Source organism: Sciurus carolinensis, chromosome 3 (genome assembly GCF_902686445.1).
Source record: "Sciurus carolinensis chromosome 3, mSciCar1.2, whole genome shotgun sequence".
NCBI lineage: Eukaryota > Metazoa > Chordata > Mammalia > Rodentia > Sciuridae > Sciurus > Sciurus carolinensis.
The window spans coordinates 149,909,482-149,932,231 of record NC_062215.1 but is presented as its reverse complement, the minus strand read 5'-3'; the positions used below and the strand labels follow the sequence as shown (position 1 = coordinate 149,932,231).

The 22,750-nt window shown below is 35.0% G+C and overlaps 1 protein-coding gene across 5 annotated transcripts in view; it reads left to right on the top strand.

The window, feature by feature from the left end:
- Ica1l (islet cell autoantigen 1 like) overlaps window positions 1–22,750 on the top strand; it is a 60,213-nt gene that overhangs the window by 2,102 nt on the left and 35,361 nt on the right. For 4 of the 5 annotated variants that reach the window (XM_047547460.1, XM_047547459.1, XM_047547456.1 and 1 more), the window contains exons 2-4: window positions 15,774–15,883; window positions 17,644–17,812; window positions 20,687–20,759. In XM_047547460.1, coding sequence (XP_047403416.1) covers window positions 17,651–17,812; window positions 20,687–20,759 — 235 coding nt within the window. In that variant the 5' untranslated portion in view covers window positions 15,774–15,883; window positions 17,644–17,650. Of the gene's footprint in view, window positions 1–15,773; window positions 15,884–17,629; window positions 17,813–20,686; window positions 20,760–22,750 lie in introns of all 5 variants that reach the window. The other variant, XM_047547458.1, reaches the window with a different exon arrangement.

The window sequence follows — 22,750 nt, the reverse complement described above, 5'->3', positions numbered from 1 at the left end:
TTTTCCTGAAATAAAACTTTTTAGACATCTTAGTTCCAGTCACCTTCTATATATCTTATTTTGCCATTATTGACTAATTTACATATAATGGTAGAATTTAAATTTTTTTTTGCCAATTTATTTGTGATAGAAAAAGCATTAAGTGACAGTATATTTACAACAACCAACATTAGCCACTGATAATATTTTGTGATTTTTTTTCTAGTAGTTTTCTAATTTTTAATTTTTTTTGCCAAAGATACAACCCAGGGCCTGTTATAAACAGAAGTGCTGTCATCTAGGCTTATTTTTTCATTTATAGAGCACAGGCAAAGTATATTTAGTTTGATGCATAAGGGCCATAACTTTTCAAAGGGGTAAAGGAGCAGTGGCCTCAATTCAGGTCATCAGCCACATAAACACCCGCACCCAACGCCACCACCCCTGCGTGAAAGAGAGCCTGTCCTTTGAAACTTGGAAGCCAGGCATTGACTTCTCTCTATCCGTTGAAGTCCTAGATGTCTTCTGATAGATGGCTATTTCATCTACATTGAAAATCTGTTGTTGAGTTTAGCCTCCTTCATCAGTTACATTCTGGCTAACTTGCTGCAGCTTCTGCGTCTGCACTTGCTGCTTCATCTTGCACCTTATGTTATGGAGGCAGCTTCTTTCCTTAAACCTCAGGAACCAACCTTTGCTAGGTTTGACTTCTCTTCTGCAACTTCCTCACCTCTCTCCGCCTTCATAGAATTGAAGAGAGTGAGAGCTTTTCTTGGGGTTAGACTTTGGCTAAGGGAGTGTTGCTTCTGGTTTGATCTTCTATCTAGATCACTAAAACTTTCTCAACATCAGCAATAAGTTACTTTGCTTTCTTATCACTTATGTGTTCACTGGAGCAGTACTTTTAATTTTTTTCAAGAACTGTTCCTTTGCATTCACAGCTGGGCTAAGGGTAGGTCTAGCTTTCTGTCTATCTTGGCTTTCAACCTTCCTTCCTCACTAAGTTAATAATTTCTAGCATTTTATTTAAAGTGGGAGACCTGGAACTCTTCCTTTCACTTGAATCATTAGAGCCATTGAGGGTTGTTGTTTGGCCTAATTTCAATATTGTTCTGTCTCAGGGAAAAGGGAAGCCTGAGGAAAGAGAGGGGTAGGGGCTGACTGGTGGGGTGGTCAAAAAACACAACAGTCGACTGTTTCATATGGATATGGCTATTTGTGGCACCTCAAAACCAGTAGTAACAGCAAAGATCACTGGCCACAGATCATCAGATATAATAATAGAGAAAAAGTTGGAAATACTGCAAAAATCACCAATATATGACACAGACACTAAATGAGCACATGCTCTTGGAAAAATAATACTGAATGTTAAATATCTGCGAAGGACAACACAGCAAAATGAATATATTTTTAAATACATATACCATTTGATTCAGTTTTTATACTTCCAGAAGTTCATCTAATAGATATATGTATTTTAAATAATACGTATACAATTTTATTCATTGTATTATGGTTTGAAATATCATCTGAAAACAATCTAATTATCCATTAATAACAAGCCAGTTATATAAATTATGCAATCCACATGAAAATTAAAATTGTATTCCAAATGAGTGGTAAATTCCATGTCATATTCATTTTCCCTTAGCATTATACGTAATACTCACTGTCTTTTCTGTAGTGCTGAGAGGAGCCCAGGGCCTCACACATGCTGTCACTATCACTGTCTCTTATCACTGAGTACATCCCCAGCCTACACCTAATGTTGCTGAGGCAATGTCTGATGCCAGCATAAATTTACAGGTGGTCCTGTTTCTTCTCAGATACTGAGAACATTCTTCTCTTAAAATTTAGCAAAATTCCATGATGTATCTCAGTCAAGGTCATTCTGTATTTTAACTTTCTTTTTAACATGATGAGCCCTTTTAATTTTCAGCTGTATATCTTTGAATATTTTGCTATTCCTAGTATCTGTCTCTGTCCAGGAATATTACTTACATTAGATCTCAATTTTTTATCTTTTAAATTTGTCATCCTTGTTTTATCAAACCACTTTGTTCAAATATAGCCACTTTTACCTTGTAATCTTCATTTTTAAATTTTTTCCCCAGATCTATTCTCCATATTAAAATGGTTTTCTGAAGTATCTGTTCTGCCTGTAGTTTTTTCAAATTCAGTAGTATGTTTTCTTGTCTCTTATCTCATTTCTTTTAGTTGTTTTCTTATCTATTGTATAGAGTTGTATGTTATCTGCATGCAGAACCATTCTTTATACTTCTGTTTTATAGAGCAACTTTTCAGAGGTATATATTTTCTCTTTCATATTATAATGGAACCTCCTTTTTCTTATAATACTACTTTTTCATGATATTTCTTGTTGAATGGGGCAATTCTCTTTTGTCCTGACCTTTCCCCAAGAATGGTATAAGTAGAGTCATCTTAAACCCCTCCCTGTTTACATGGTAATTTCAATAACTGCCTTGGAGTTGGTGGTGGGAGACCGGATACTTATTCTGTTCAGTAATTGGCTGCTGGGTGCCATGGTCCTCACATGCTGTCTCTAGGCTCTTTTCCACAGCATGTGTTCATCATTGATTACAGAGGCAGGTCAGGGCAGGTAGATCTCTAATTGGTTGACTTTAGTCTGCTGTGCAAGGTTGACTACAGCTTTCTATTTCTGGTTTCCCTGTAGTCCCCCATTGTCATGTTTTGTCTCTATACAGGAAAAATAAAAACTGTCCTGGCCACTGGGGGTTTTAGGGAGTCCAATACACAGCATCACTTCCCCCCTGCCCCCTGCCATCCTGAGCTTGAAACCAAATGAGTTAGGCTGATAGAGATTAAAATATTAGCTTTAGTATTGAGAGATCTGTTGGAGGATATGTATGGTGTTAGGGTTTAGATGTGGACTATTCCTTAAAGTCTCATGTGTTTGGAGATAGGACTTTTGTGAAGTAATTGGATCATGAGTATCCTGACTTCATCAGTGAATTAATCCATTGATGATTAAATAAATGGGCTACTGGGAAGTGGGACATAGCTGGACAATGTAGGTTACTGGGGATGTGACCTGGAAGGGTTTTTCTTTCCCCAGTTAACCCACCCCTGCCCCCAGTTTGTGGCTTCCATAAGCTGAGCAGCTTTCCTCTGCCATGCCCTTCCACCATGATGTTTTGCCTCACTCAGACCTAGAGCAATGGAGCAGGCAGACCATAGACTGAAACTTCTGAATACATAAGCCAAAACAAACTTTTCCTCCTTTAATTTATTCATGTGAAGTTTTCTGGTTACAGAGATGCAAAGTTAACACAGATGGCATCAGTGGTCTTCTAATTCTTCTGTCCCCCAGTTCAGAGTTTGGAATAGCCCTCCCAAATGAAAATTTGAATCTTTAGAAGAGATCCTCTAAGACTTTTGCCTTTTGTAGGTTACAAGTGATAAGATTTTTTAAAGGGACTACATTTTCCAGTTGTAAGACTTTTGATAAATTATCTCTGACCAGTCAAGAAATAGAGAAGTTCTGCCCTGCTGTGGCATGTAGGCCAGCATATACTCATCAATCAGGTTTCTCACAGTGGGAGAAGGGGCAAGAGGCATGGAAAGACCCTCCTTATGGAAACCAGAAGTGTTGAAAAGATGCATTCCCCATGTTAAACATCAGGATTCCTTTTTAAGTTGTCTTTTTGCCATCCCGTGATAGGGAGATAGGCACCCAGTAGAATATTTCTGTTCTCTAACTCGGGCTTGTCTTTTCAATCCACTGAGTACTAATTGGTGTGTTTCTTCAGAATGCACTCAAGTTGTCCAACTGAATCTGATTGAAATTAGAGGAGCTATATGGCAGATTTGGATGTTCTCTTTAAATTTGATGCAGACTTCCTTGTATCTGGCATTTATTTATTAGCATTCAGTTTGGGTCAGGAAAAGGAATTAGGGGACCATACACTTATTCTCTCATCTTTCTTAAACTTTTTAGTCATTGCTCATCTGACAGATGGACTTTTATTCTTTCATTAGTACTTCTTTAGTTATGAAAGAGTTTAAATAACATTTTTGTATATTCATTGGATTTTTGAAGTTCTTTTTTGGTTACCTGTTCTCTTATCCTTATTTTTCAGTTGGTGAATTTGTCTTTTTACTACTGAGTTACAATGGTTACCTATTTAAAAAATATTAACCCTTTCTTCTTTATATGTTATGAAACCCAGTTAGTTTTCAAATTTGCTCATGCATTTTTAATATATGTTTAAAACTTCTATGCTATCTAATAAATCATTTCCTACATGATTACCGTGCCTGGTATCATGTTGAAAAGACTTCTGACCCCAAATTTATAAAACCTTCACCTACATTTTTGCATAGTATCATTTTAAGGTTTTAACATTTAAATTTTTAATCATCCTTATGTTGATTTAAGTATTGAAAAAAATTTTGTCAGATAGCAAATTGTTCTAATATCACTGTAATATATCCCTATCACACAGATTTGAAATGCCATTTGACTGCAGTGAACTGAATGGTGACTCCCAAAGAAAATGTCTAATATGGGAATACTAGCTCACAAGGTCAAGTGTTTGCAGATAAGATTTAATTAAGGATATTGAGATGAGATTATTCTTAATTATCTGAGAGGGTCCTAAATGCCATCACAAGACAGAGAAAGATTAAACACACAGAGAGAAGGCAATGTGAAAACAGAGGCAGAGATTAGAGAGATGTTGTCCCAAGCCAAGGAATGCCAGCAGCCACTAGAAACTGGAAGAAGCAGGGAGTATCTTCCACAAGAGCCTCTAAGGCAGCACAGCTTCAGAGTAGCTTGATTTTAGGCTTCTGGTCTTCAGAATTGGGAGGGAATAAAATTGTGCTATTTTAAGTCATGAACTTTATGATAATTTGACATAGCAGCCATAAGAAATTAATACATTAATCATATGATAAATTCTTTTGTATTTTTTGGTCTCCTTGTGGATATTTTTTCATTTGTTTTACTGATCTGTTTGTTCTGGTACCAGTACCAACCATCCTGTTCAATTACTAAAGTTAACATTGAGGGTTTTTTCCCCAAAATAATTTGTCATTAAAGTTGTACATGTATTTGACTGTTAAAAGTCAAATAAGATTAAAGGATTTTAGTGTCATGAAGTAGTCCTCCCAGTTCTGCCCACTTCTGGTCTCCAGTGGCACCTTTAGCCCCTGTTTCTCTGGTTATTTCCCACCATACTTCTATGTATGTATATATATTGTTTTTTTGTTTTGTTTGGTACTAGGGATTGACTCAGGGGCACTTAACCACAGCCACAACCTCGGCCCGTTTTTGTATTTTATTTAGGGACAGGCTCTTGCTGAGTTGTTTAGAGCCTCACTAATTTGCTGAGGCTGGCTTTGAACTCTCATTCCTCTTGCCTTAGCCTCCAAGATGCTAGGATTACAAGTGCGTACCACCATACCCAGCTATGTATTGCTTTTTGACATATTCATTTTAGGTATTATCTACTTACTTTTCTTTTGGTAGGTGAGGATTTAGCTATCCTTCACCACCACTACTCTACTTTCCCTTCTTTTCCTCCCCCAAATTATAGTTTTTATTAAATTAAGTGTTTTCATTATTATGAACTTTCAAGTACTGAGACAACTTAACAGGCTCCTATACCCACACCTCCTCTGGAACATTCTTTCCCTTCATTTTTGTTGGTGTAATGACTTTGTCTTTTATTACCTAATTTCGGAATATCTACCATTGATTTTTTTTTCCCCCAATTACTCTAACACTTCTGCTGTATGATTTTCAGTAACATGGGAAACATACCAGTTGTGCTTTTCTTCTGGCAATTTCCTTACAGAGTCCTTCATCTTCCTTCTGGAATATGCACTGCCCCCTGTGTAGTGGTCGTCTTGAGTTTCCCTTCATTGTTTTTCCAGTTTGGGTTTTGGTCTTCCAGTTTGCTTTGCTACTTTTGAGAAATCTGCCCTTATACTTAGTCCCAGTGCTTTGTTTGTGATCTGTTTTTTTCTATTAAAACTTTAGGATCTTGGGGTTAGGGCTGTGGCTCACAGCTCTTGCCTAGCATGTGTGAGGCACTGGATTCAATTCTCAGCACCATATATATATAAATAAAATAAAGGTCCTTTGACAACTAAAAAAATTTTTAAAACTTTAGGATCTTAGCTGGGCATGGTGGCACATGTCTATAATTCTAGCTACTTATATAAAATGGCATAGTATTTGCGTATATTCTAAATCAACTCTAGATTACTTATAATACCTAATATAACAATGCTGTGAACATACTTTATTGTTTAGGGACTAATAATAAAGAAAAAGTCTGTGCATGTTCAGTGTGAATATAATTTTTTCCTCAAATACTTTCCACCTGTGAGTGGTTGAGTCTGCAGAAGTGGAACTGGAAGATAAGGAGATCCAACTATATTGTGTACAACTTTGTATTTTCCAAAGCAATTTGGCTTGTTAGTTCATTTGAATCTCATAACATGCAAGGCTATACACCTGAGGACACTGGCCATAGCAGAGGGTTGGGAAAAGTAGTGACCTTAAATTTTCAATTAAGTTGGAAATATAATTCTAATGTTTCATATAGGATTAGCTTTAGTATTATTTTAAGATAAGAACTTAGTGTTGGATCAAGAACATTTGAAGTACAACTTTTCAGTCATTCCTTCAAAAAGATAAAATATTTTCTTCCCTTGTTTATTTCCTCTTCTTTCCTAATATATTGTTTATATTTTGAATGGTCTTATTGATTTCACTAACATTTTTCAAGTCTTATTTTCCAATTATCTATTTTAAAAGCCTCTCATAAATTTTTTTCTGAAATTTGACTGAAGTGTATAAGTAGTAAGTTGGTTATATCTTTGTCAGTCATGGTGGTACCTGGCCTGTAATCTCAGCTACCTGGAAAGCTGAGGCAGGAGGATCATAAATTAGAGACCAGTCTCAGCAACTTTAGCAAGACCCTGTCTGAAAATAAAGAACAGGACTGGGTATATAGCTCAGAGGTAGAGCTCTCCTGGTTTCAATCCCCAGTACCATAAAAAACAAAACAAAATTGTCTTTATAGTAAATGCTTAATCAGTCAGTCTAAAAAGTAAATAACAATCTGATTCATATCATTTTTGGAAAAATATCTAATTTGTCTTTTTATATAGCCTTTTCCTTAAAGACTGAAATTGATACTAAAATTACAGACTATTGATACTAAAGTTGATTACTAAAATTACAGACTATTGCTGTAAAAACTTTATTGTAACCAGAAATTCAGATGTAGTTTGTGATACAGGCTTCTGGATTTTGTTAATGACTTGTTTTAATTTTTTATACCATTCTTCTTAAATGTACCTAATTAGTTTTTGGAAACTATAGATTTTGGAAGTGGATTACCTGAAAATTTGGAAGCTAATACAGGAAATTGTAGTTAACTAACTAAAAGACAGGAGACAATTTTAATCACACCTTTGCTGCCTTCCAAATAGAAAAGAACACTACTTTGTGTATGTGTGTGTGTGTGTGTGTGTCAAGAGGAGGTCAAATGACCTGGACATATGCTATACATCAAGAAGTTCTTTATGTATATCTTTGAGAAAGTTCCCTTATTTCACAAACCTTGTCTTCTTTTATAAAAACTGGAATAATAAAATTTGCCATTTCCAACTCTCAGACTATCATGAGGATCAAAGGAAATAAAATGTGTGAAAATAGTTTAAAAACTGCTAAGTGGGGTTGGGGTTGTGGCTCAGTGGTAAAGTACTTGGTTAGCACATGTGAGGCACTGGGTTCAATCCTCAGCACCACATAAAATAAGTAAATAAAAATAAAGGTATTATGTCCATCTACAACTAAAATTTAAAAAAAAAAGATTAAAAAAGAAAAAAACTGCTAAGAATTTCAGTCTCCAGCACTGAAAAAAAAAATCATGGATTCTACAAGTATAATGATTATTCTTTTGGTAACTAGTAGTTCTAAAATAATCTATAACTTTTAAATATCTTAAGCACCCTCTAGGAAAATTATCTTTTATATAATTTTGAAATTTTTTTTGAAAAATTATTAAACTTTAGGTCCTTTTATAAGAATATTAGGTCAAGATGATAACTTCTCTGTGGGCAGTTTTCTGCTTAGTATGGGATTTGAGAGACTGTGATTCAATAGTGATAAGTAAATGCCATATTCTACTTTCGATAAATGTAGGTCTTCATTTAATTGGGTTTTCCCATAATCATTATCTTATTGGTGTTTATTACTACAGTGCCAAGTATAACCCAGAGCAAAACTGACACTTAATATATGCAAGGAACTGACTCCTTACTGGGATTATTTGGAAATTTCAGTTAATTTAGTCCTGCACCAATTCTAGTATCTCCATGTATTTGTAAATTTCAACTGCTCTAGTCCTATAATCATTCTGATATCTCAGTAACAACACCAAGTTTAGATAAATAATGATCAAGGTCCCCAATATTAACAGATTCACATTTATAACTTTGATGTAATTCTAATCTAATAGTAAAACTGTTAGTTTATAATATGCATGTTTAAGGGCAATTGGAAGGGCAGATTCTGTCTGTGACTTGATAGTGCTTAGCCTCACTAAATTTCTGAGTCTGGCTTTGAACTCATGACCTTCTTGCCTCAGCCTCCAGAGCCACTGAGATTACAGGTGTGCACCACTGTACCCCACTGATCATTTTTTTTAATCAGTTGCCTCTAATATGGTAATTTCAGTAGACTTCATTTTATCTCCATCTGGAAAAGGAAATGGACAAAACAATCTATAATCTAACCTATGCATTGATTTTCAGAGCCAAAAATCAATCCTGAATTAATGGACAGTTCATGAAAGATTAGTCAGGTGATTAAAATTTGATGTATATAATATATATGATATGTATTTGTGTGTATGTGTGTGTGAACAAAGAATAGACATTTGTCTCAATATAAACACTATAGCTTAAAGATACATATTCTTTGAGAACTGTGGCCTAGATTAGGGGTCTGCAAACTTCTTCTATAAAAGACCAGATAGGAAATCATTTTGGTTTTGCAAACCATGAGATCTGCTGGATCTGTTCACCTCTGCCTTTGTAGCAAGAAAGTAGCTAAAGACAAATAACAAAGTATACATTAAATACATTAGAATGATTGCCTCAGAAATGGGAATGAGGAAGGTATTGAAATGAAATGGATGTACAAATGAAGGAATAAATGGACAAGATGAGTCTTTTGGAGACTACTAAATATATTTAAAAAGGAAAATTGTTGCCAACCTAGAATTTTATATACCATTTACACATTATGAATGAAGGCAAAGTGAAGAGAATTTCATATATACCAAAAGAACTTACTACCCGTAGGTTTCACTGAAAGAACTAATAAAAAATAGGCCTTTGTTAGAACAAAGAAGGAAAATATAAAGGAAATAATAATGAGGGGAGTGAAGGGAGGGGAAGGGGTAGGAAGGCTAGTAGAGTGAAACAGACATTGTTACCTCATGTACCTATATGACTGCATGACCGATGTGATCCTACAACATGTATAATCAGAAAAATGAGAAATTATACTCCATTTATACATGGTATATCAAAATGCATTCTACCGTCATGTATAACTAATTAGAATAAAAAATAATTAAAAATGGTGAGCTAAATATTGGTGTGTTGATTATAAAAATATATATACAGCACAATCAGGTTGAGACGATATTTGGTTGTTACGCTGTAGTGATGATGTTAGTTTTTTGTCAGGAAATCTAATAAAATGTGAATGACAGAAAAAGTGGAAAAAAGCAAAGAAAAACAATAACAAAAATATAAAATCAGATGGTAAAATAAGCTTAATTCTACAGTTGTCACATTAAATGTAAATTGATTCATTTTGTCTAGTAAAACAGATACATAAATGTTAAAATGCACCTAAAATAAAACTGTCACACAAAAGTTGAAGTCATAGAAAAATAGATACCCTGTAAACGTATTCAAAGGAAAGATAGTATATCTATATTAATAGGAGAAAAATAGAAAATAAAACTAAATAGAAATAAAAAGGGGTACTCATAATGATAGAGGAACAATTTATTAAAAAGATAACTGAACATACATGTCCAGAACATAACCTTAAATATATGTATATAAATGTTCATGTACATGCACACAGATACATACATATGTATTGTATGAAAAATAGAAAAATCTACAATATAGTTTTAAACATTTCTTCTAGGAACTGATTAGTAGCCATTCACCTCTCACGTCTTCCTTTCTAGCAGAGACTGTCTCCCAGGATGAGTAATAATCTTATCTCACTAGGGTATGGGTAGATGGTCCAATTAAAAACAGACTTCGAGGAAAGGTTCTCTTCCATAATGAGAAGAGACAGGGAGGAAATCACCCTGTTATTTGGGTGACATAATGTGATACCTGGAATAGCAGCAACCATGTTCTAACCACAAGGAAAAACCATTGGTTTTAACTTCCTTAATGACATTTTACCATGACTTCATAATTCTTTGGTCAGTTTAGGTTATTAAAACATCTCAGTCCAGTATTTATGACTTAGTCCTGTTCACTCAAAATTTAATGAATTTATTAAAATAATTCTCATTGCAGTTTTCTCCCAGCCTCCCAGTATAATCTAATCTCACGGAGCTACCTTGAAATAGAGGAGGGTCAGCATACACTGTCTGTTCTTTACACAGGTCTTTTTTCATCTTTCCTTGTTTTCCCCAGTATTGGAGTAAGGAGGAAGAATGAATTGTATGTGGCCAACCTCTAGGATACCCCCACTGATCCCTGGCTCTTGATATTCACCCTTCCCTTGAGTATGGACTGGACTTAATGATTCACTCCTAATGAATAAAATAGAAGTGATGGGTCAGAGATTGGTCATAAAAGGCAGTGTAGTATCATTCTATTTTATACTATTCATTTTAGGGAAATTTAGGTGTCATGCTATGAGTATCCCTATGGAGAGATGATGTGACCAGAAACTAAAGACTTAATCTAATCAATGAGTGAAAAGAGACAAGACTTAGTGGACATATCAAGGAGTTCTAATACATGTATGACATTAATTCCAGAAGGAAAGAGAGAAACCAATTACCAAAGACACAAATAACAGGGCCTTGTGTTTTTAAAAATGACAGAATGAACACATTTATCCCCTTTTTTTTGATTACCCACTAAAATGATACTGAAGCGGGCAAATAAAGCAAAACAAAAATATATAAATTTAATTGAACTAAATGCAGGAGGAACTCTAGTACATTAGAGATTTCAGCATTTCTGGAAGACAGCAGGTATAAGAGTTCTGACTAAAAAGAAGAATAGAGAAACAGAGTAGAACGTACATAAAGTGAACTGCTATAGGTCAGGTAGCTGGTCTCCCTGGCCAATAGGAGAGCTAATTAAATATTCAGTCAACTTTCTCCCATATGCCTAATACTAAGCCAAAAGAATATAGTAGACTTTCCCCATTAGCAAAAGGGTGAAAAACGTTATTCTATAAGAAACTGAATGATTCATTGAAGAGAAATGGACCACCATCTTTCAAGGCTCCTCCCAGGATGATCTCTCTCAGAATAGATCTGCCATGCTATAAAAATCCCATGTCACACAGAAAGTTCCACTTGTCTCTCCTTAGTGGACTCAGACTGGAATCATCTCAGTCCAGGGACCAGAAGACATAAATGAAAAACCTCCAAGTGACTGCAGTAGTCCCTGGCTAATCAGTTGTTTGAGTTAATTTCATCTGTTCAGCACCTTCCACCTATCTGTGGCCCAGACATTCTATCATCGTAATAAAATGTTTAGTATTTTATGCCATAAATTTGAAGTGATTTGCTTCAGAGAAAATATAAATAAATCATGAAATTTCAAACCTCTGAGAACAAAAAGTAGATCCTGAAAACTTCTAGAGAAATAATACAGATCACCTTCAAAGAAACGATAATCAGACTAGCAGAAAAATTCCCATTACAAGGGCTGTAGCTGTAGCTCAGTGGCAGAGTGCTTGCCTAGCACATGTGAGGCACTGGGTTCAATCCTTAGCACCTCATAAAAATAAATAAAGACATGCTGTCCATCTGCAACTACAAAATTTTTTTAAAAATTCCCTTCATGAAATTGGGCCTTTGCAGATTTGATCAAATAAAGACAAGATCTTTCTGGATGAAAGTGGAACCTACCTCCATATGAATGATATCCTTACATTAAAAGGGAACTTTAGACACACAAATAGGGAATACATGTAATAATGTATCTATAAACCAAGAAATATCAAGGAATGCCAAACTCCAGAAGAAGCAAGAAAAGAACTTCCATAGACCTTTCAGAGAAAGGATGGCACTGCCTACATTTCAAAATGTTAGATACTTTAACAATGAAAGAATAAATGTAAGTTGCTTTAAAAAAAAATTTCCTTCATGAACCAATGTTAGAACACAATGGGAAAAGACCTTCCTCCAGTTCTTAAATAAAAGAGAAGAATAAAGCCATTTACAGGCATACAAGGACTTCGGCAGTTTATCTTCCAACTGCCTTTCCTGAGGAATTTACTTGAGTTTGTCTTTTTGCTGAATAAGGGTGAAAATTAATAGAGGGTAGTAACCAGAATAATTACCTTCCAAAGATGTGCCTGTGCTAATTTCTGAAATCTGTGAACCCGTCATCTCTGGCAAAAGAGACTTTACAGATATGATTAGGGATCTTTAGATGGGGACATTCTTCTGGTGCTAAGGATTATAAGGGTCTTGACAAGATGGAGGCATAAAGGTCAGAGGAAAATTCAATTTGATGACAGAAATAGAATTGGAAAGCTTGGAAGATGCTATACTGCTGTATTTGTCAGCTGTGCCTGCCTTATTTCACTTAGTATGATGTCCTCCAGTGCCGCTTGCCGCGGACCAGAGGGACGCTTCCGCTTTATTTGGATAACACCCTCAATATATAAGCAGTCTCATGCATAAGCAAAAGCAATTGTAACCAGATATGTCCATCCAATCCTATTAAAGGTCAAGCGAGCACGAGCTCAAGCATACATGTAAGATATATCTGTCCACGCGCTAGGCGACTGAACCAATTATCATACAGCCAATGGTAAACGCTTCCTGTTTTTCTCAAGGCGCATTCAGCACGCCCTTTGGCTCTCTGCCAGTCACCATCTTAGATGCATCTGGCGGAACCCTGGGCCCCGGGTCTCGTCCCCCACATTCCAGGTTTGCTCATGTTGTCACAAAAGAATTTCTTTTTTGTGGACCAATAGTATTGCATATACTACATTTTCTTATTTATTCATTCTTGATAAATTGTTAGCATTTCTTTCTTTTTGAGGTGCAAGGAATCATACCCAGGACCTCGTGCATACTAGGCAAGCACTCTACCTCTGAACTATACCACAACTAGCCTGACTATCAGCATTTCTGAAAGTACTCTGACCATGAATTCTCTCAGGTCTTTATCTGAAAATGTTCTTATTTTGCTCTTATTTTAAATTTTATTTACTTTGAGAGCAAGCTGATAGGATTTATTAGAGTAATAGAAAGAAAGCAAGTTTCCAAAGGGAGGGGTGTCCCAAGAGAAGCTTTATTTTCAAAGGCTATTTCAACAGATGTAGAATTATGAGTAGCAGATTTTTTCTTTCTAATACCTTAAATATGTCCTATTTATTCTAACTTTGTTGTTTTTGTCAAGAACTCACCTTTCGTTTGTAATTTTGTTTCTCTGTGTGTAATTAGTGCCAGTTTTTTTTGTTGTTGTTTGTTTTCAAGATAGATCTCCTTTGCTGTTTATATATGTATATATATCCTTAGATTTCAACATTTTGTGTATGAGGCACCTATTTGTGATTTTCTTGTGTACCCTGCCTAGGGTTTGCTCAGTTCATTGCATCTCTAAGTTAAAGTCATTTATGATGGGGTAGCCAGCACCCCAACAGAGCAGGTTCCTGCTCAGTGAGCTGCCTGGGAAAATAAAAGTCTGAAATAATTAGTAAGAAATAAGACAAAACCAAAGACTAGATTTAAAAAGCAGAGCACCTGATGGGTCTTCCAGTCCTGATAGGAACTGCAACTGAACAACTGAAAAAGGCCCAGTTCTTTATTTAAGGGGGAGAAAGTCAAAGGCTCAGATTTCAGTGGGAGGAGTTTTGTTTCAGTGCTTATTTCTCCGTGTCTAGGGGTCTAAACAGGTTGATTGGTGCTTGGCAGCTACACTCTGTATTTGAACTTGAGCTGTGAGCAGGTCAGGGTGCCAGCGTAAAGTGGGCTGTCTCACACCAGGGAGTTTCTGTCTGGGAGTTTCCAGGACAGTGACTTTCCTGCCTAATGCCTCAAACATCCTTCAGTTCTCACACAGTTCTTAGGTGGCCCCCAGCATTCATTCATTTTTGGGGGGATGTTTTAGTTCTTTGAATGTTTTCCTGCCCTATTCTATCTTTCTCCTTCCCGCCTCCTTCTGCCCCACCATCTCTCTCTTTTTCAAATTGGAAATTTAAAAAAAAAATCATATCCAACTTCACTTCTTCTGCTATCTTCAGTTTGTTCCTAAGCCTATCCACTCAATTATTAATTACAGTTACTAAACTTTTAACCAGAGTGGGGCACAGTGGTGCTTGCTTGTAATCCCAGTGACTCAGAAGGCTGACAGGAGGATCTAGAGTTGAAAGCCAGCCTCAGCAAAAGTGGGCCATTAAGGGGCTGGGGATATAGCTCAGTTGGTAAAGTACTTGCCTTGCAAGCACAAGGCCCTGGGTTCAATCCCTAGCACTGAAGGGAAAAAAAAAAGTGAGTTGCTTGACTGCTATTTTTCCTGGAGATGGGGTCACCTTTTTCATATTTGTATGTCTAGTGGTTTTTGATTGACTACTTGGCATTTTGAATGATGTATTTGCAGATATTTTGTTTCTATTAAAAAGTTTTGTTTTAGAAGGAAGTTGGCTGAACTCAAACTCTCAACTCTGTCTTCTCTGTAGTTAGAGCTGCTGAAATCTCCACTTAACTATTTCGTCTTTCAGTGGCTGACTTTTTGCCAGGACCCCCGGTGTCTCCTCTATCACCTACTGATTTAGTAATCAGCACAACTCAGGGAAGACTTTGTATACAGGTTTTGAAGATCACTTCCTCATTGGCTTTCTCTTCAAGATAAAACTCCTAAATTTCAGGTAGTTCTGCCAGCCTTGAACACTGATATCTGATATCTTAACCCAGCAGGACTTTGATTTCTGCCTAACCCACCCCTAGTGCAAGCAGATTTAACAATGACCTTAGTTAAAAACCACAAATACACAAATCTCAGCTTCTGCAGATTTGCCCTCCCAGCTACTCTCTTGACCTTGCCAGGAAATGTGTACTCATTGAAGGTACCATAACTTTCAGAGAGAAAGGAGGAGTCAAGTTCATTTTTCTCAAATTTCCAGTCAGACAAGGTACTCTTTCACTCTCGTGAAGGAGATGAGAGAATGGTGAGGGGACAGGAATATATTGTTTGAGCTATATCAACATGGAAGTTGATGTAGGGGTGGTTCTCCCAATACTCCTTGGCATTTTGTCTTCTTAACTGGTTGGGCCTAAGCCTGCAGTCAGCTTAGTAGAAGAGATCAGCAGTTTGTCATACAATTGGGCCGATTCTCATGCCAATAACTTATAAAATCTGGAGAGGAAACTGAAAGACAGAAATTGGATGAGAGAGGGGAAGATGGAAGTTTCCCTCAAGACTCTGTGTGTCAGAACAGGGTAATACATCCAATCCAAGCCTCCTATGTACCCATCTTTCTCTTTTCTCAGATTATGCCCAGCCAAGTTATCTAGAATAGCATAAAAGGACCAGCAATTAAACGGTGACTGTCTATACTGCCCAGGAACCAAGTAGGACAGCCAGAGGAGGATACCTGGAGGTATGTGGAAAAGCTGCCACCTATGGACTTTATAGGTCATCTTTGTGCTGTTTTATGCTTTTAATTTAAATATACTTTGTCTGATATTAGTATGGCTATTCTAATTTAATTTTCTTTGTATTTATTTGGTATATCTTAACCCACATCTACTTTTATTCCTTCTCTGACATTTAATTTTAGGTGGATCTCAAATAGCATATGATTAGTTTTTTTTTAATTTTTAAAATTATTTTAGACTCCTTGTATTTAAAGGGAAGTTTGAAGTTGTCGTTTAAATAATATTGTTTGTATTCTAGCACCTTGATTTTGTTATGTTTCCTTACTCCTGTTTTTACTACTCTGGCTTTTGCTTTTTTCTGAAGTTTTTCTTCCTCGTTTGCTTGCCCCCTAGTAACTTAAAAATTAGACATTCTATTTTTATTTTATTATTAAGAACTTCAAAATAAAAAGAAAATTAAATGCTACTTCTTTACCCACACATGGAATACAATAGATCTGTTGATGCTCCTGAAAGTGATGAATGAGTCACAAACCTCCCTTTTGTTCCTATTACCAGTTTATTGAAATAACGGTAGGCTTTAGAATCAAATTGTTGTTATTCCTCCTTTTTTTTTTTTAACATCTTGTTAAGAAAGTTTTTCACAATTGCATTTCCTTATGTGTATCACCATGCTATGTTAAGAACAATTACTTAGACATCAGTTTTTATGTTGATGGTTTGTGATGTCCATTTCTGTTTCTTTTATAATATACACCTCTGTATATCTAAGGTTTTTATTTTTGTTGGCTTATTGGATATTAGAGTGTTTCTTTTTTTTTAGATGTTGATAGATCTTTATTATATTCATTTATTTATATATGGTGCTGACGATCGAACCCATTGCCTCACACATGCTAGGCAAGCACTGTACCACTAAGCGACAACCCCAGCCCCTGAATATTAGAGTATTTCTTAGAGTGATCGTTAATATATCTGAATCTTTACATATCTGAGAATATTTATTAAATTGTATTCATCTGACATAGCAGTTATAACTACAGGAAGTTTTCCTGAGGAAATGATAGTAATAAATAAAGGCATGTACACAAGTGTCTTCATTTTTCAGTATTAATAGAAAAGCAAAATTTAGATGCTAATAAATGTCTACCAGTAAAGATTGGTGAAATAAATAGAATTATTTCTAGCATAATTATAACTTTTATCACCTTTGTTACCCAACCAAAATTAATGTATTATTAATCTTTTTGCCTGTTCCCTTTTCAAGTTATAATTATAACTAATTGAAGCCATACAAAGAAAGCATTAGCATATTTGTGAGCATCAATATTATACTTAATAATCTTTTTCAGTTTATCAATTAGATTTGACTAATTAAATAATTTATTGAGGGGCTGGGGAGATAGCTCAGTCGGTAGAGTGCTTGCCTTGTAAGCACAAGGCCCTGGGTTCGAACCCCAGCACCCAAAAAAAAAAAATTTATTGAGAAGTTTTTTTTAAAAACTTAGTTTTGCTGGGCTCAGTGGTGTATGAATGTAATCCTAGTGGTTCAGGATGCTGAGGCAGGAGGATCACAAGTTTGAGGCCAGTGTTAGCTATTTCATAAGGCCCTAAGCAACTTAGTGAGACTCTGTCTCAAAATTAAAAAAGGGCTGGGGATGCGGCTCAGTGGTTAAGTGCTTCTACGTTCTATCCACAGTACCAAAAAAAAAAAAAAACACAAACCAAAAAAACTCACTTAATTTTAGTCTCTTTATTTAAGTTATTCCATGGATTCCTTTGGACAACACAGATCAGAAGATAACCAGTCAGTAGTCAGCAGAATGCAAAAAAAATACTGGAAAACTAAACAGGTCTTCATTAAAGCAACAGGAAAAAAAGAAGATGAGCATGTGGTGGCATCTGATGCTGAACTGGATGCTAAACTTGAGGTAAATTTAACTGGTTACTTTTTGGGACTCCAAGGGGGTCTGTGACAAGCTTTCATACCAAAGAACTTAAGAGGATAAAGGCAAATTTTGTCATAGAGCATTTATTTGTAGTTGACTGTCAATCAGAGCTTCTGGATAAGAGGTTACAATCTTCCATAATTGAAGAATTTGTAGAACAAATAATTTAAATTAGGTAAATCATGAATTAAGTAATTTCTCTGACATCCATATTATAGTTTTTTAAGCTAAATATTAATGAATTAAATTCCCAATTGGAAATATATATATATATATATATATTTCATCTATACAATATATAAAGTGTTATATACAGTATAGTAATATTTTATAGTACTTTGATGTGAACTCTTATGTCTCACTGAAATAAATTAATTAAAATCAAATAGTGAATAAAAATAAGAATTTTTCTATTAAGGAATAAAGTTATTAAAGTAGTTCATAATACCTTTTTATTACTTATTTATTTATTTATTAAATCAAATCTTTATGTTATTTATTTATTTTATGTGGTGCTAAGGATCGAACCCTGTGCCTCACACATACTAGGCAAGCACTCTACCACTGAGTAACAACTCCAGTACAATACCTTTTTTAGCTTGGTTTTTCATTTTAAATAAAAGGAATAATTGCCCTGAAACAGCTTATCTGTGAATGTTTTATACTTTTAAGTAAGTAAGCTAATAAAAGAACCTCATGTAAATTAATGAATAAGTCTGGATTTTTAAGTTTAGATTACTAATTTCATGTACATATGCTAATTTAAGATGACTCTTAAAAATATTTCCAGGCAGGGGTTCTGTTATGCTTAGAATCTAACCATTATGTTGGGATACTCAAAAACATATGTCTAATTAAATAGATCTTGTTCTATTATTTAAATTCTGCGAATAAATAAATAAATAAACATATCATTGTCATAACAAATACGGAAACAGATGATGAGCAAGCTTTTACTATTTGTGTTAAAAAGTATTCCTCTTACTAGTAATAATTTTTTTTTTTTCAGTGCTGGGGATTGAACATATGGCCTTGTGCTTGTGAGGCAAACACTCTACCAACTGAGCTATATCCCCAGCCCAGTAATAACTATTTTTGGGGGGTACCGGGGATTGAATTCAGGGCACTCAACCACTGAGCCACATCCCCAGCCCTATTTTGTATTTTATTTAGAGACAGGGTCTCACTGAGTTGCTTAGTGCCTTGCTTTTGCTAAGGCTGGCTTTGAACTCATGATCCTCCTGACTCAGCCTCTATTACTAGTAATAAATGTGGAAAAATGAAGAGACCTTATTATACTGGAGTATACAGTAGTGTATGTTTTAACACAAAGGGAAATTGTCACTTTTTCTACATAATACTCCTACAGGAGTAGATGTTTTTGTAGTGTTTTACATTGCTAGGAAATCTATGGATGACATATAGTTATTATAAATTTGTCCATTAGACAGATATTTGGAGTCAGTCAAGAACTTTCTCCCACATTTACACTATCTTTTAAAGAATAAGAAATATTTTCATTGTAAAAATAAAAGGCAATAGTACATAATACTTGCAAAGAATTCTGGGGGAAAAATCAACCCTAATCACTTCATCCTAGGAGAACTGTCTTTTGGGTATTCTTTTCTACTCTTTTTCCATATGCATTAAAACATATTTAAAATTGCCAAGACCAGTTTCCAAATTCAATTCACACATATCTAAACTTACATGGAAAAGTAATTATTTTTTCCATGCAGGATTTTCATGCTTATTATTAATATTCCCTGGATTTGATCAGGTATCTAAATTACAGCTAAGTTGGACCAGAGATAGAATATGCAGGTTATTTGATATTGGGAGCTTATCTGATAATCAAAAGGTTAGGGCTTGATATTACAACACAGTGCCAAGGTCTTTTGAACAAAGCATCATAAAATTCTTCAGTGTAAGAAGACTTTGAGAGAACAAGATTGCACTCTGAAACTCATGCCGGCTTATTTATCTGGGAAAACCTAAATTTATAGAGATGTGTGAAGAGTTATATCATGTGTACAATGTATTTTCATCTCAGGTTTTCACATGCTTAACTTTCAAGTGAAAGTCTACTGGAATATTTATTTCTTTTCTGTTAGCAGTTAGCAACTATGGTAATGAAAGAATTAATATCCATAGAAAATTCAAACAAAAATAATCCAAAAGCAATTTATATTTGACATTAAATGTTATTTTAAATTTTAAATTTAATTTTAACTGATACATAAAAACATAAAATTATTTATTCTAATAGGGTACCATGTAATTCTGGATATATGTATATATATCATAATGTTTAAATCAATATGAACATATTTATTTTCTCAAACATTTATCATTTCTTTATGGTGAAACTTTCAAATCCTTTCTTATAGCTCTCTGAAATGCACAGGATATTATTGTTATCTTAACCATATATGTAACAGTACACCTGAGCTTATAATATGTGATTTTTATAGTAAGAGTTTACTGAACTGTTTTGCTTATACCAATGTTAGAAAAAGCTATATTCAGAGTTAACACATTTTAAGGTTATACTCTTTTCATCTGTAGTTGGGTGTATATTGGATACATTTTATTTGGTTTTAGATAATCGGAACTGAGAGGAGGATAAATTCCACAGATTTATCCCGTGTATTTATTATCATTTTTGCAAATCCAATGGGTGAAATCCAAATGTGTTTTTTATATCAAAAGTAAAACCAAAACTAAAATATGTCATAGTCAAGGAAAATAGATATACTATTTGTAATATAGACATAATATTTCACTTTTGAAGTTCTTATAAATTGTATTTGTTTATGGTTCTTTAAGTTGTCCTAATAAAATTTATATTTCAAGGTTTTTCACTCCATTCAAGAGACGTGCACTGAACTTCTGAAGATAGTAGAGAAATATCAGCTAAGACTTAATGGTATGACATCATGGGTACCTGATAATTCCCATTGAAAATTAATATTAGTTTGCATTTTTCCACATTTTTTGTTGGTGCATTATAGTTGAACATAATGGTAGAATTTGTTGTTACATATTTGTACATGCACACAATATAATAATATAATTTACTCAATATCACTCCCCTAGTTTGTATTTTTGTGTGTGTGTATGTGGTGCTGGGGATTGAACCTAGGACCTTGTGCATGCAAAGCAAGCACTCTACCAACTGAGCTATATCCCTAGTCCCCTAGTTTGTGTTTTTGAAAATGAGTCATTTAATGGAAAAGTAGTATATTGAACTACTTTGTGAGCAGTTTTTAATGGCAAAATATAAACATTTATGGTGATCTGTTCTCAAAATCTTTAGTACTCATCTTCTCTAGTTCATTGAATCCTTGACACATATTCAAAAGTGATGTTCAGTTTTCTTTTTTAATTTTTTAATATTTTTAAGTTTTGGGGATTGAACCTAGTGCCTCACACATACTAGACATGTCCTCTTACCTCTGAACTTCATCCCAACCCTGTTTAAATTTTGAGATGTGGTCTCACTAAATTTCTCAGATCGGCATGGAATTTGTGATCCTTCTGCCTCAGCCTTCCAAGTAGTTGAGACTACAGGTGTGTATCATCTCACCCAGCTGATATTCAGTTTCTTGCCCAGAGTCTTAAGTAGATTTGCTTTCATCACTTAAAAGCCTTCTTTCTTGACCCCCACTTACCCTCAGTTACCCCATTCCTCTGTTCCTCTTACAGAAAAATTTGGCATAACTGTGTGCAGTCTAATCCTCTCCCTTTGCTTTATTGTATACTCTTTTCACCCCTACCACTCCACTAAATTTCTCTTGTGAAGGTTTTGAAGAGCTAAGTTCAATGACCAATTCTCAGTCCTTACTTGGCTTATCATATCACCTAACACAGTTGAATATTATCCGCTGCTTGATACACTCTGCACTCTACTTCCGGGCACCACACTTCCCTGGTTTTCTTCTTAAACTTCTTTCCTTCTCATCCTGCTTTTGCTGGATTCTTCTCTCCCCTTGACCTCTTCAGGTTGGAACTCAGTCCTTGGATGTTTTTTCCTGCATAATTACAGTGGCTTACTGGATAGGGCTACCCCTATGATCCTGGTTACCTCTCTGATCACATTTCCTAAAACCTGTCTTACTGAACTATATTGATCTCTTTCACAGCAGGCATATCTGCACAAGTGGGTTCCCTAACCTTCCTTAGGTATGGCCAAATGTCATCTTTGCATTGAGGGATTCCCTGAACCCCATATCTAAAATGCAATACCCTTTCTCCCTCATAACTCCCTGTCCAATTAACAATATTTAACATTCTTTATTTATCCATTGTTTTTCTTCTCACCAATAGGATATGCTCTCCTTAAGGACAGGACTTTGTCTATTTTATTTCTGTGTCCCTAAAGCCTAGAAACAATGTCTAGAATTTACTCAGGACTCAATAAATATTTGCTCAATGAATGAATGATTTCTCATGAAGCTACGTAAGGTAATCTTACCACATTATAATTAAAGCTCATGTACTGTCCCATTAAATACAGAAATCCAGGGCTGAAGATGTGGCTCACTGGTAGAGTGCTTACCTAGTAGGCATAAGGCCCTGGGTTCAATCACCAGCACCTGAGAAAGAAACAGATATTCAGTATGGCATAATTACTCAAGGATTTTATGAGTACCTGCTATGTGCAAGGCTATGTACTTTTCTCAAGGAAATAGTTGGAGAAACAACTTTTTGTAACAAAATAAGAGATGTTACAAATAGTGTATAATTGAATTCACTATAAAGACATGACTCTGAATTCCTATAAGTGAAAAATAACTGTGGAACAGAGCAATGCAACTCTAAAAATGGGAATTGAGGTAAAACTTCAAGGGTTTATAGAATTGAATATATGGAGAAAAAATTTGGAGTCTAGGGAATGAACTTAAGGAATGAGAACAG